This window comes from Carassius auratus, chromosome 25, assembly GCF_003368295.1.
Source record: "Carassius auratus strain Wakin chromosome 25, ASM336829v1, whole genome shotgun sequence".
Taxonomy (NCBI): domain Eukaryota; kingdom Metazoa; phylum Chordata; class Actinopteri; order Cypriniformes; family Cyprinidae; genus Carassius; species Carassius auratus.
The window spans coordinates 14,882,186-14,896,339 of NC_039267.1; the positions used below are offsets into that span (position 1 = coordinate 14,882,186).

Genomic DNA, 14,154 nt, shown 5'->3' on the forward strand with positions numbered 1-14,154 from the left:
AATTATATAAAACTTCTCCATCCCATATCTTCATATCTGATGGCTCTGGGGAATCTTTTTGTCACTGGCTTTCTGACGTTGTGTTTTATTCTTAAGTCACATAAACAATAAAATGATTACATTTTACATCTGATTTCATTAAAAAGATTAAATCTGATCTGTCACTGCTGTCTAATGTGCTGGTTTCTCTGTACAGCTCGGCCAGATGAACATTACTTGAAATATCAACCTCTCCATACATGGCAGTCAGATCCCTGTGTGCAGGTCAGAGTCACACACGCTGCCTCATGTGACACTTCACACAACTAGTCACACAACTATCTTCTTTGAATGAAGAACTGCTGTTGTCTGTTTCCATGCTGTTATGTTAAATGCCTGGTTTGCAATCATCTTCCTGGATCAGTATCCTTTTTTATACTATATAGAATAGCATTTCCTAATTGGTTCTAATAAAAATATGATAATATATGTTTTTATGGTTCAGCCAGGTTTATTCACTGACACTGAGATGTGACAAGCTATTACAAATTATTTGCATTAAGCAGCCTTATACAATTTACCAATGCATGTGTATTTCATATTTTTATGGATTAATTATTAATCTGTATTAAGGAGAGTAAACACAATATCTGAGTCAAATTGATAGGATATTATTTTATTAAATCACCTGCAATAGTTTATTACTTTATTGTATTTTACTGTAGAAAAAAACTATCAATTAATTAATGTATACTTCAAAAATGAATTAATAGTAAAGTAAGAGAAAAATTGATTGGAGTTTTTGAGGATCAATACAAATGATTTGCATAGAAATCATCCTACAGCTAGTTAACAATTTTTAGTATCCACAGTAGAAGAAATTCCTTATTACAAATCATTTGTATTTTTTTTTGTATATATATATATATATATATATATATATATATATATATATATATATATATATATATATATATATACACACACACACACACATTATTTTAAAAATGTCATGTTTTGAGTTTAAGTTTGTGACAGTCTCAATCTTGTATAAGTTTATGATTAAGTCTAAATTAAAATTAACAAAAATAAGTACTGAAGAGACAGAACATATTTCCAAGGTATTGATATAATCCTATAATACAATAATCCAATGTTAGATTGGTTGGTCTCTAATGATCCATGAAACACATAAACTCACTAATCTCCAAATACATTACATAACACAAGCAATAAAAAACAGTAATCATTAAATGTTTCCTGGAACTATGGTAAACATAATCATGTTTGTGAGCTTATCCGGGGCCAGCTGCATAAATACCTTTTACTGTCTATGATAAATACATAGACAATAAGAAATCAGTCTCATTGTTTGATTAATCTTAGAATAATCTAAGATTTTATGTCACAGGATTAAAAAAAATAGTGACCAGTCTTTGATGGCTACCTTATAAAAACAGTCTAAACATTTCATGATAGAACTGGGAAGCTTAGTGCGCGCTTTTTCGACAACATTTGTTTTCTATCTTTGAACAGAAGGCTGTAGCGCCCCCTAGTGTCAGAGGCGCGTCCTGCGGCGCTGTTCAGCCCCGCGCAGGGACTGGCTCTCCTTCAGCCATCTTCTGTCCAACCACACGGCCGAGCTGAAGCGACGACCAACCAGGGCTTCACCGCAGGTTAGTGAGCGGCTCCGGCCAATGATTGTAACCCATATCATCGAATGGAAATCTCCGCGCGCGAGTGTTTTATTATTAGTTGGCGGGGATAATGAGAAATTAAGCGCGCTTTATGAAAAGCTGCTCGCGGTTGCTTCTAATAGTTAAAGCTCGTGATCGCGCTCGGCCCCTTTGTTTACTACGATCATTTTAAGCAGATCCACGACTGCTTCAGCTCTCTGCCTTGTTCTCTGTCCTCTTCTGCTGTTTGATGCATCCGTCATTTATAATAATAACTCATTTGACCAGTTTATCAGAATGATTCAGTGGGAAAGTGTAGTTTTATTTAGTGCGTGTAACATGTGTTCGTTGTTAGCATCGGCGAGCTCTTTAGCCAATGACGTGTGCTGGTGTCAAAACGAAGATATGCACCCTGTGGTTTTTAATTCGATTTTTACTTTATTAAATATCAAATTTAGAATACACTGACTATCTACAATGTATAATTGGCAATATATTTATAACTTACAACACTTTTAGTCAGTAAATTATTGTACAGATGGGTAACAGCCACGTTACTGGCAGTTACAACCAAACTCGAGTTTAACTGATTATTAATTATTGTTTATATACAGTATTTTAATAATGTTTTCTTATATTTTTAATTTCAGTAACTTTAAAAAAAAAATTTGTTTTGTCTTCTAATATCTCTATGCAGCTTGAATTATACTTTATTTATTTATTTTTATTAATTAATTATTTTTTTGTTTACCTCAGCGACATATTCTACTTTAACAAAACCTATTTTATTTCTGGTAGTTGCCAAAGCAGATTTTCTCTTTATGATACGAGTTATTATTTTGTCTTTAATTCAAATGAATGTCTGAAATATTTGTATGAAAAATAGCAGAATTTTTATTATCCATTTATATTTTCATTATATAATAAATCCTGTGATTGTCTGCGAGGGGAATTTGTTTCACTGAAAGATTATAATTATGAAAGTTTATTACTGAATAAAAGAAAGGTTAAATTCATGTCAGTGACTCATTATGTTGTCTTAATTTTGCGAGTTCGCTTTAGTAGGTTATAATAACACACTGTGGCATAAAATGCTGTCTAGGTAGGCAGCACACTTGGTTTTGAAACACAAACAGTAAATTACAGCTGTAATACAATTAAATATATGTTTCAGATGGACGGAGACAGTTCAACTACAGATGCCTCCCAACTTGGCATAACAGCAGAATATATGGCTGGCAGTCACTTTGTTCTAGCTCAAGCTCCTGAAGGTAAGTGGCACTAAAGTCTTCTTTAAATTATTACGAATGATTTATTTATCATTTAATTAATTGATAAATACATGATAAAAAATCTGATGTATTTATTATGTCAATTATTTATATAAATTAATTTATAATACATCATTTGAATTGTGTTTAAATTTAATACACTAAAATATAGAATTGTATGTCATATTTAAATGATTCTAAATGTATTTATTATTAACTTATATTTGCTCTTCTAGTCAAAAGTTTTGAATCATTAGATGTTTAATTGTTTTTAAACAAACTGAATAAACGCAAGGCTGCATTTATTTGAACAAATATATAGAAAAACACAAAAAATATTAGTACTATTCAAAATGTCTACTGTTTTTTTAAATTTAAGATTTCTTCCTGTGATGAAATGCTGAATTTTCAGCATCATTACTCCACTCTTCAGTGTCACGTGATCCTTCAGAAAACATTCTGTTATGCTTTTGTGCTGCTCAAGAAACATTTCCTATGTATTTATTGAATTCTTTTAAAAAAAAAAGATGAAGGTGATGAGGGTCTCAACGACCACGAGGATGGCAATGGAAGCAAAGATAACCTACGTGAACAAGACATCTATCTCCCCATCGCCAACATAGCTCGAATAATGAAGAATGCAATCCCACAAACTGGAAAAGTAAGTCATTTTTAAGGCAGATTGGTTTGGAGAAGGAATAATAAACCCCCTCTTTAAATGAGTTGGTTTATGTATAAAATTAGTCACTTTGATCCCCTCTCAATTTATTTGTTCAGAGCTTCTTATTTAATACCATTTATTTTGCTAAAATAAAGTGAAACTTGAATAATGTAGCGTGAAGTTAAGTTTTACATGCGTTATTCATCCCCATCACCTCAGATAGCAAAGGACGCCAAGGAGTGTGTGCAGGAGTGTGTGAGCGAGTTCATCAGCTTCATCACTTCAGAAGCCAGCGAGAGATGCCATCAGGAGAAACGCAAGACAATCAACGGCGAAGACATCCTGTTCGCAATGTCCACGCTGGGTTTCGACATGTATGTGGAGCCTCTGAAGCTCTACCTGCAGAAGTTCAGAGAGGTAGCATTGACATTTCAATGGCATCATCAGACTTCATTGAAGTAAAAAGGCTTATTAATTTCATTTCCGGTATAATAAGCAGTCACACTTGGCACAGCTGTCAGATGTGGTTTCCTCCTCTTCACTGGTTGTGCTCTTTTTATTTTACATTGCATTCCTCAGGCCATGAAAGGAGAGAAAGGCATAAGCAGTGTAACAGTAACCGAAGGCATGGGAGAAGAGCTCAGTGACGAGACTTTCAGTAAGTAAATTTTTAATAAAGATTGATAAGGTAAAACTGGTTACTACCAAATTCAAATTACATTTTTTATTAATTATTGATTATATACTGTTGCAGTTTTTTTTCTTACATTTTTCAATTTCAGTAATTTTTTCCCCCTTTTTTTTTTAGTCTTTTAATATTTTTATTTAGCTTAAAATTAATTAATTAATTATCTTCATTTATGTTCATTTTAGTTTTTTTTCCTAACTTCAACAAACCTATCTTATTTCTGATAGTTGCCAGTGCAGCTTTACTTATTTCTAAACTGTATGTACACTGTGTGTTGTTATTTGTCTTTAATTAAAAGTGAATGTATGAAATATATATATATATATATATATTGTAAGGGAAACAGGTCAATTTAGCTTAAAGGGAATCATTTAATCATTTAAAGGGAATTTGAACAGAATCACTGTTTCACGGCTGGTCACTGAGACGCCCTGCGATTCCCTGAACGAGCCGTATAACATCAAATCTGTGCTGGATATTAATATCCAAACTATAGTGAAACACTATCAGTTAGCACAGTAACAAGATCGGCAGTTTAAGAAATTAACTTGTAAGCACAAAACACAATATACTTCTCTTTACAAAATCAAGGTATAATCAGCTAGTATCAGGCGTCGAGGGATACTGTGCTTGTTCAGTATCCGTCGGTCGAGTCGCTCTCTCAGTCTTTTATACCCAGACGTCGAACGCTGGTTCTTCTGATGTCATCACCTGGAGTGCTGCCAACTCCTCTGCCGAGGCTTTCAGTTGTTTACGTCGCATTGCTTTAGTTCTTTTCCTCTACTTTTTCCTCTTAACCATCTGTGAAATACACCGCAACTACTATATTGTCCATTTATCATAAAAACTATTTCTAATACATAAGTGTTTCTACTCCAAATCAGTCACTACATACATTTCATGCAAGTAAGCAGTTTTCTTAATGTTAGTGAAGTTACACAATACATTTTCCATATAGCATTAATCACAGGGTTACATTTTTGTACTTAAGCAAAAGCATTATTACTACTTAGGTTACAGTACATCAGTTTAAAGCAAATTAAGCATTAATCAAGACAGTATAATTGCAAAATCATCATCTCCATTAACACCCACTGCTTTGCAACTTTGCCGGCTGATTTCATCCTAATATCTTCAAGCTAAAGTACTGTCCAACATGTTTTTTAAACTTATTATATTTTGCAAGAATCATATACACAGTGCCATCATGCATCAGTAAGCTGGTATGAAACACATCCATATAGTTTTCAACCCAAACTCTAGCATTCTTTCTTTCCCCTTTCACTCTTTTTTTATCACATTTCCAGTTACAGTAGTATCAGGTGGCCAAATCTTTGTGCTCTGCTTGACACTGCTAAGATACTTTCCAAATCTCGTTCTCAACAATTGTCAGTTTGTAATTTCGTGTACGCAGGCCCCAATCTGACACCCCCAGGGGTCCTCACTCAGAAACGCACGGCTCTTCCCCTCTCTCTGACATCCTCTACAGAAGCCAAGAGAGGGAATCTGGCAATCCAGGCATATCTTCTGGTGTGCGAGCCGCTTGTTTGATTCTTAGAACCTTGGGGCGTGAAGGTGGGCTGCGTCAGAGTTATATCCTCCTCCTCCAGGAATCCCACAAATTTCTCTGCCTATAATTAAAAGCAGTTCATCAAGTTTGACCACTTTTACAACTTCAGCTGTAAATTTATTATGCAAGCAGTGCACAGGAATCTAATCCCCTGATCCCCAATCTGTACCAGTCAAAAAGATTCAAAGTTATCTTGTTTGTTTTTCCCCTTTAAATGTCTACATGCACTCCAGTCATCAATTCATAAGATTCAACATTATATTCTGCCTCATCATAGTCATTAATCCAGTCAAAAACATTCCTGGCATAAATCCCCCATTACAAAGTTACATACAATTATCTTGTCCAATAACAATCCAGTAATTAAATTTTCTTGTCAATAATTCTCCACCTGGGGCTCTCCTTAAATCCTATATGAGCATTAACAGAAAAATGTTTTTTTTTTTTCAAATTGTGGTCCTTTGTATTTGTTCTTAATTTACTCGGTTACCTATCATATTAGGTCTCCATAATAAGTCATGCATACATTTTCAGAACCAATAACCCACTTAAATGAAGTTCAAAAATAATAAAAATAGAAAATAAAAACATATGTATGTAACCCCCCTTTTTATTTTAATTTATATTTTATTTTATATAATATCATATTCACTGTAATAAAAAGACAATTGTTTACCAGAATTTCCAAAAGGTTGCCACCGTTTCCTAACAAAACAGCAATGCTGGTAGAATCATTGTTAAAGTTATCCATTGTATATCACTCAACTGTTCACCCTTCGTGGCACTCTGTTGAAATGCCATGAATTTCAGAAGTAAAGTCTCAGACCTTATGCTCCAAAGGAGTGCTACGTTCGGTCAAGGTCTTTCCATGAATTCCTCTTTCAATGAGCACTTGTTTCTTCTCTTTATCTCTACTCCTACTAAGCCCAACCACCTGCATGATAATAGTAATGACTGCAGAATAACAGATTTTTAATAAACTTCTTATCAGTCCTCCAAGGCCCGTTAGTTCTCACAAAATCAAAATCCCAATGAAAGCTCCTAAGATTAAAATAACATACAGTGTCAATTATCCATTGTCTGTATCCTGCATATAAGTTAGTATATTGTAGTCTAGCTACTGTCCAATACAATGGGCACAGAGTCATACATTTCCTTTTATCTTCTTCAGCATAATTCTCTCTATTATCCATTTATATGGGCTTAAACGACGTGACTCCTTAAGCCACCATCCTATTAATTCCTTGATTAATATCCAATCTTATAAGATTACTATCTAAAGGCATATTTAAATAAGCCCATCCTATGTAAATAAACAGTTTTCCTGTAAAGTTATAAACAGTCCATAAGCCTCTGTCAATAGTCAAAACCTTTTTGACATCTAAAATGCCACTAATATTAATTTACATGATTAGGTGTTGATATAGTCATAACATAATGGTATTCTGGGATTTCCTTAGGAATAGCCCAAATTATTCAAATTGTCTATATAAAGTTCAATGTCTAACTCTTTCAGCTCGACATCGCTTTAACTTGGCACAAAGTTCTGGAAAAACTGTGCCCAGATCTTTTCCTATTCCTTCTCCCATCTAGTCTAAAACCATGACCATGTCGACTGTCACTTTATGTTCAAAAATCTATTGCACGAATCAATTGGACCAACCAATATTGATTGATTTTCCGGACATTATTCAAAGGGAATTGCAAACTGTATTTGCAATTGTGTTTTCAATTTGTGGACGCATAAAATGTGACAATCCAAACGCAAATGCAAATCGCGCATTACCGTTTGCATTTTCGTTTAATCGAACGCACAGTGTCTGCCAAATTTAAAATGGAAATGCAAAGTCCGTTTGCAATTGTGTTTCCCATGTCTTACGAGCTATGAGCCTGTCATATTTAAATAGCAATATTAATTACTGTGCATGTAAACTGCCAAAACTCAAATGGAATCAGAATTCCTTTTGCATTTGAATTTCCAACGTCTACACGGAAACCTGTCAATCAAGTGACAGAGGTGGGGCCGTTTTATTGGGCATTTGAATTGGGAAGTGACGGTAATAAAGAATTATTTATTAATTAGTGTGGATCTTGTCATCTAAATACTTAATAACCAATAAGGTTAAGGATGTGTCTTACAAATTACTTCATCTTTTCTATCCTGTGAAGCTTTACTTAAAAAATATGTTTCCTGTTATTGACATTTTATGTTCTTTTTGTGGTGCTGAACACAAATCCATTTCTCATCTCTTCTGGGAATGCACATATACAAGTCTGTTCTGGAAGAATGCTTATAGCATTTTTTTTTTACCTTTACTGCAAACCAAAATATTTTTAAGGATGGCCTAACTGTTCAAAATATCAGTATATATATAATATATATTAGTTGTATTTATTTCCCCCCAAATAACTAAGTACTCCAACACACCTCAACAATACAATATCAAAAGATTTGTCCTCACCTTGAGACTGAAAGCACTTAGAAATCGGCTTTTGAAGCTCAATGTGAGTATTTGTCACGTTCAGATAATAGGTTATGAAGAAAAAAATAACTCGGACTTGTCCAGAGAGGTTTAATGCATCACCACAAGAAATGGCCTCACTTTAATAAACAAATTCAAAATAATAATAATCAACATAACAAGCGAGAAATCTCTACCACCAAATTCAGCCTTGTTCTGTTACAAGCTTCACAATTTATATTCTTCCTGGTTACAAAGTTTCCCCCTTAGCACAAAAACCTCCTTGTTTTTTTTCTTAACACACACCCCTTACTTTTGCAGAATACTTCTGTTTCAAAGCAAGAGATGTCAATTCTATTCTTTTTACTAACTGCAGAAAGAGACGCCTGCTTTCTTATTGACTCAACAGGATGTCAGTTGCTCCCTTAAACTGTTTTACTTGCAGATTGCTCTGAGGCTCTTTGTAAGTTCAAAGCATCAACCTCATCTGTCAAGGTTTCCAAGTCAGATAATGACTTTTTTTATTTATTCTCTCATTGTCTAATTAGTCTTATCATCCCTTTCGCTTTAGAGATGATCTCCTCTTGGGTGTGCTCTGTGTTCATGATGATTATTCCCTACATGCCCTGCCTTTCTGAAATGTGTTGATTTTTTCAAACCTCATCGTCACAGATTTGGTACGCCCCTCACCATAGTGTGATGCTGTGTCCCGGAGCACCATTAAAATCCATTATAAGTGAGGCATTTGTTGCATCCAGTGGGGACATATTTACTGAATACAATGACTTGTACTGTCTTTTTACGAGTTGCGTTGCATTGTGTATGCAATGCCCCTTTCCATAATCGTGAGCTTTATCTTTAAAAAAAATGTAAAGACAGTTAATAATGTCCTTAGTTTTACCATCAGTTCAAGCCAGAAGTGAACAGAGTGGTATGACAGACACAGTGATGAAGCTTTTATGTGTTTGCAGTACACAAGCCACGGACTCCACTGTGTGACCTTCTCTCTCTCACACACACAAACTCCTATTTGAAAATTCAATAGTAAATACTTAAACTAATAACAGAATATACTTATAGCAGCTGATTCAGAAGTGCCAGATTGAGTGCTTTCTCCTGGATACACAGAGCATCTCCCTGACATGGCTGCTTCAAGACTAATTGGTTTCTGAAACCACGCCTTCCTTCTTTGTCTGAACATTTGGGCGACATTACACAAACATTTACACATAGTGATGTAGACATGTGGGGACATTTAAATTAGGAGTTTTAGGGGGTGTGGCTTAACTTTGATAAAGAATATCTCTTTGGGTTTGAGACTTTAGTCTTTGCAACTTTAGGGATCTTATCCATTCACAAACAGCTTGTAACACTCCAAAGAGAAAGGAAAACATGAAATCACATCATATAACCCCTTTAATTAATGTTATGTAAGCTAGTTTTTAATTATAGCCTACGGTTTGTAACAGAAATGAGTCGAACCAGACAAATTAAAGAGTCTATCAAAGCGATGTTTGAAACACTGAGCCGAATTCCTCAGGAAGTCATAAATCAGTTCTAGTGCCGCAAGATGACCAACCAACTTGTTCACACAACAGCTTTCAACATTAACACCACTAGAACAATTATTGACAATTTCAATTCGAAGAAGAGAAATTTGGTGTCAAATGTGTTGTTCATAATGGAAATGCAACACTGGACATCACATGTAAACCCATGAGATCGAGTTAAACACTTCCATTGACTCCCCCCCCCCCACCCAGCAGAACCAGACTGAAATTCCAAAGGGGGGGAGGGGACTTGTAACCTCTGTCTCCACAGAACATCCCTATGTCAGAGAATGACAAAGAAACTGTCTTTTGTACATATATATGGACCAGAATGAACTCAAAAAGACTTCTAAATGAATCAATCCATCGCATCACTCCATATTAATTTATGTGTAACCCACACATTTGACTATCATGTTATAATCACTTATTGTGTATTTTTTTAATAACTATGGGATAGCTTAGCGATTCATAGTTATGTTTGGTATGTGTGTGATTGAATCTGCTTGCTTGATATTGTCCTGACAATCATTTATTTGTCAAATATATCATAACCTGGTAATAGGAATCATGTCCAAAATAATTTTTTTTCAGTCTTTTGTTTTAATCTTAAACAAGGTGTATAGATATAAGCATAACACACAATTATCTTTTCTTGTAAAATGTGACACCAAGATGGTGAATTCGAATTCCGGATTATAACACAACAAAAGAGTAATTCTCATTCACGAAAACAATACTTCATTAAAAATTGAAGTATGCAGAATTTTTGTGTCGTTCAAATTGTTGCAAGAGCGGTTTCACCGAAAATTTAAGTTGTACAAACATAATATTTCTCTCACGGAGGTCAAAGGTCGACATCGGAATTCCACCACATATGTTGATTTCCACATCTGGATATCATTAATAGGTCACAGGTTCAGCACGACGTGGGTGGGCCATGTGGTGGGGGAGGGGTACGGTCAAAAGGCTACATGGGGGAAGGGAAAGGTCAAAAGGTCAAAGCCATAAATATTTTTGACATAAGCTACAGGGACTACTTAGCACAATAAAATCTTTTTCTCTCTCAGCAAATCCACTACCTGCAGGGATCATAACAGCTGATGGACAGCAACAAAATGTGATGGTGTACACCACCTCCTATCAGCAGGTCAGAATCAAACCCAGATAGCACACTTCAGTCTTCACTTTCAAGCATTTTGAGTGATGCTTTTAACGGTGTTTTATCTGACACAGATCCCAGGTGTGCAACAGCTCCAGTTCTCCTGAAGATGTGTAGAAATCAACACCTAATCATCCTGAATAAGGCCTCCACACTTCCACAGGTCATGAGCGCTGGGGTCTTATAGAGGTCTTCAGCGGACTCTCACAGGTCACAGAGCTGGACTTCTATGTTTGTTTAGTTTGTTTTTGTGTGTGCTCCATGTGTGTCTGTGCACACACATTATGATTTTATGTGACAAGTATGTTGGGTGTAATTATAGTTTTGTTTTTCATCCTACATTTGGAGTTTTATATATGTAAAGGTTTTGGGTAAAAGGGGTCCTGAGGAGGGGTCAAAACTAACTCACCCCTCTATCAAAGCAATAAAATAGAAGAAATGTGAATTTTCCTGCAACTTAGTGGAATGAGGGCTTTGCTCCTTTTTTATATAGATTAAAAATCATGTTGCATGTGTAATTTCAGTTTGATGAGATGTTTACACTTAAAATGTGGATTTTTTTGTAAATAGTTCTTATTTTTGCGCATGTTTTTTTTCCTCAATGTTTATGTGAATCTGTATTGATGCATTTCATTCAACATGAAGAACTCATTTGAAAGCAATCTGCATTTATCAGTCAAATCCCAAAATCAATGTAAATGGGTTCTTCAGTGTGGCCCATTTTAGGACAGTTACTTTTTTTATTCAATGATTTTATATTCAAATCTTGCTGATTTTCATTTGTTGTTGTAAAACTGTGCTTTAATATGGACATCAGTTGCAAGAGTACAACAAAAGTGACATTTAAAAATGAAAAGTGGAAAAAAACAATTCACTAATTAATTTATTAAAAATATTTGTCCCTAGTTGAGTCGTCTTTTCTCCAATATCATGCTTATTTTTATATTTTCTGAGCATTATAAATGAGTGTGTTTATGGTCAGTGAAATAATGATAAATGACAAAAGAATGTGTCTATATCTAAATGACAGAAAATATCAGATTTAGTACAAAGGATATGGTGGATATTTTAACTGGATATTATGGTGGAAATAAATTTATTCGGATTACATAAAATCATGCAATATATGAAATAGATTTTACGTTATTTCATTTAATTTAATAAACTTAAATCGTATATTATCTAGTTATATGGCACTTCTTGAATATTTGTTATCTATTTTATGATTAAAAATCCAACATACAAATACAGCCTGACTCCTCCCTAATAAAGGGTTTTTGGTCACTCTACATAGATGTGAGAAAGATGTTGATTTTAAGAACAATATAAAAAAATAAGTAAAAGAATAAACAATTTTAAGAGATCAAAGCATATTGTGTATACTTCTCAAGTTCAAGGTCCTTTATTGGCATGACATTTGTGTTACAGAACTGCCAAAACATTTTAGATGTGTAAAATACAGCATATATTTACACCACCAAATTAAAAAAAGAGACAATAAATGAGAGAAATAAATTTAAAAATACAATAAAATAGAAATTACTCTCTGTCTGTCTCTCTCTGTCTCTGTCTCTCTCTTTCACACACATCTATGTAGAGTGACCAAAAACCCTGAGATGGAGAGCTACTCGATCCCCTGCACTTGTGGTCCACAGCTGTCCCGGAACTGTACATTAGTTTCGAACTTTGACACGGCCGATTTTAAACGAAAATCATATTTCAGCCACAGAGGTCGCAGGTCATCCTCGGTAATCCAGATATATTACAAACAGATGGCATAGCACAGTCAGTGGTTAATTCTTAAGGGAGGGGCTAAAGGTCAAAGGTCATCCATCAAAAAATTTGACATTGGCTGCATCCATAGTTACTTAGTATGTATTTTATGCTTATTTTATTTTTGTTGTTATGTCAAGCGATCTGTATATTTTAGTGCCTTGCTTTTTATGGCACAAATAAATTAGAATAAATGGTTGCATTTTATAGTTTTATTGTCGTTGCTGATTATTGTACTCTACCGATTATTATTTTAGAAGCAATATGAAAACACATAAACAGTAAGATTTTGATGTGTTTTGACAATAATGATTTTATTTTTCATTTTCATTATTAAAACTTTTTTTTTTTTTTTACATCATAACTTGTAAAAAAAAACTGCTTAATTTGAGTGAATTCCTTGGTTTAGTTGATAAGCGTTATATACATAAAGTATATTTTTTATTATATAATTTTTTAATGGTCGATCAATCAGCATAAAAAAGTATTAGAATAGTTTTAAACGTAATTAACAACCAAATGAGCGCACACTCATTCACGTCTTATAATAAATATAAAAAGGTAACATACAGGTGCAGTTCAATAAATTAGAATGTCTTGGAAAAGTTAATTTATTTGAGTAATTCAACTCAAATTGTGCAACTTGTGTATTGGTAAATAAATTTAATGCACACAGTACTTTAAGTCTTTTGTTCTTTCAATTGTGATGATTGTGATGATTTTAATTGTGATGATTGTGATGATTTTGGCTCACATCAATTCACTATCTCAACAAATTATGGTGACACGCCAATCAGCTAATCAACTCAAAACACCTGCAAAGGTTTCCTGGGCCTTCAAAATGGTCTCCCAGTTTGGTTCAATGGCTCCCAGCCAAAATCATTCATTGCCAAAGAAGCTGGCTGTTCACAGAGTGCTGTACCTAAGCATGTTAACAACGTTGAGTGGAAGGAAAAAGTGTGGAAGAAAAAGATGCACAACCAACCGAGAGAACCGCAGCCTTATGAGGATTGTCAAGCAAAATCGATTCAAGAATTGAGTGAACTTCACAAGGAATTGACTGAGGCTGGGGTCAAGGCATCAAGAGTCACCACACAGACGTGTTGAGGAATTTGCTGAACCACAGACAACGTCAGAGGCGTCTTACCTGGGCTAAGGAGAAGAAGAACTTGACTGTTGCCCAGTGGTCCAAAGTCCTCTTTTCAGATGAGAGCAAGTTTTGTATTTTCATTTGGAAACTAAGGTCCTAGAGTCTGGAGAAAGGGTGGAGAAGATGATTGAAGTCCAGTGTTAAGTTTCCACAGTCTGTGAGGATTTGGGATGCAATGTCATCTGCTGGTGTTGGTCCATTGTGTTTTTTTT

General features: G+C 34.5%; 1 protein-coding gene across 1 annotated transcript; it reads left to right on the top strand.

Moving 5' to 3' along the window:
• The first annotated feature begins 1,537 nt into the window (after positions 1 to 1,537).
• nfybb (nuclear transcription factor Y, beta b) lies at positions 1,538 to 11,922 on the top strand. Its single transcript, XM_026202868.1, has 7 exons — positions 1,538 to 1,655; positions 2,830 to 2,926; positions 3,454 to 3,587; positions 3,807 to 4,004; positions 4,167 to 4,245; positions 10,928 to 11,007; positions 11,094 to 11,922. The coding sequence occupies exons 2-7, from the start codon at positions 2,830 to 2,832 to the stop codon at positions 11,124 to 11,126; spliced, it is 621 nt and encodes a 206-aa protein (XP_026058653.1). The 5' UTR covers positions 1,538 to 1,655; the 3' UTR covers positions 11,127 to 11,922.
• Positions 11,923 to 14,154: the final 2,232 nt, after the last annotated feature.

Bases quoted from the DNA above. Each gene is read 5' to 3' on its own strand.
- nfybb (XM_026202868.1), top strand. From the start codon at position 2,830: ATGGACGGAGACAGTTCAACTACAGATGCCTCCCAACTTGGCATAACA. The intron at 4,005-4,166 runs GTAGCATTGACA...TGCATTCCTCAG, and splicing joins ACCTGCAGAAGTTCAGAGAG to GCCATGAAAGGAGAGAAAGG. The intron at 4,246-10,927 runs GTAAGTAAATTT...TTTCTCTCTCAG, and splicing joins GCTCAGTGACGAGACTTTCA to CAAATCCACTACCTGCAGGG.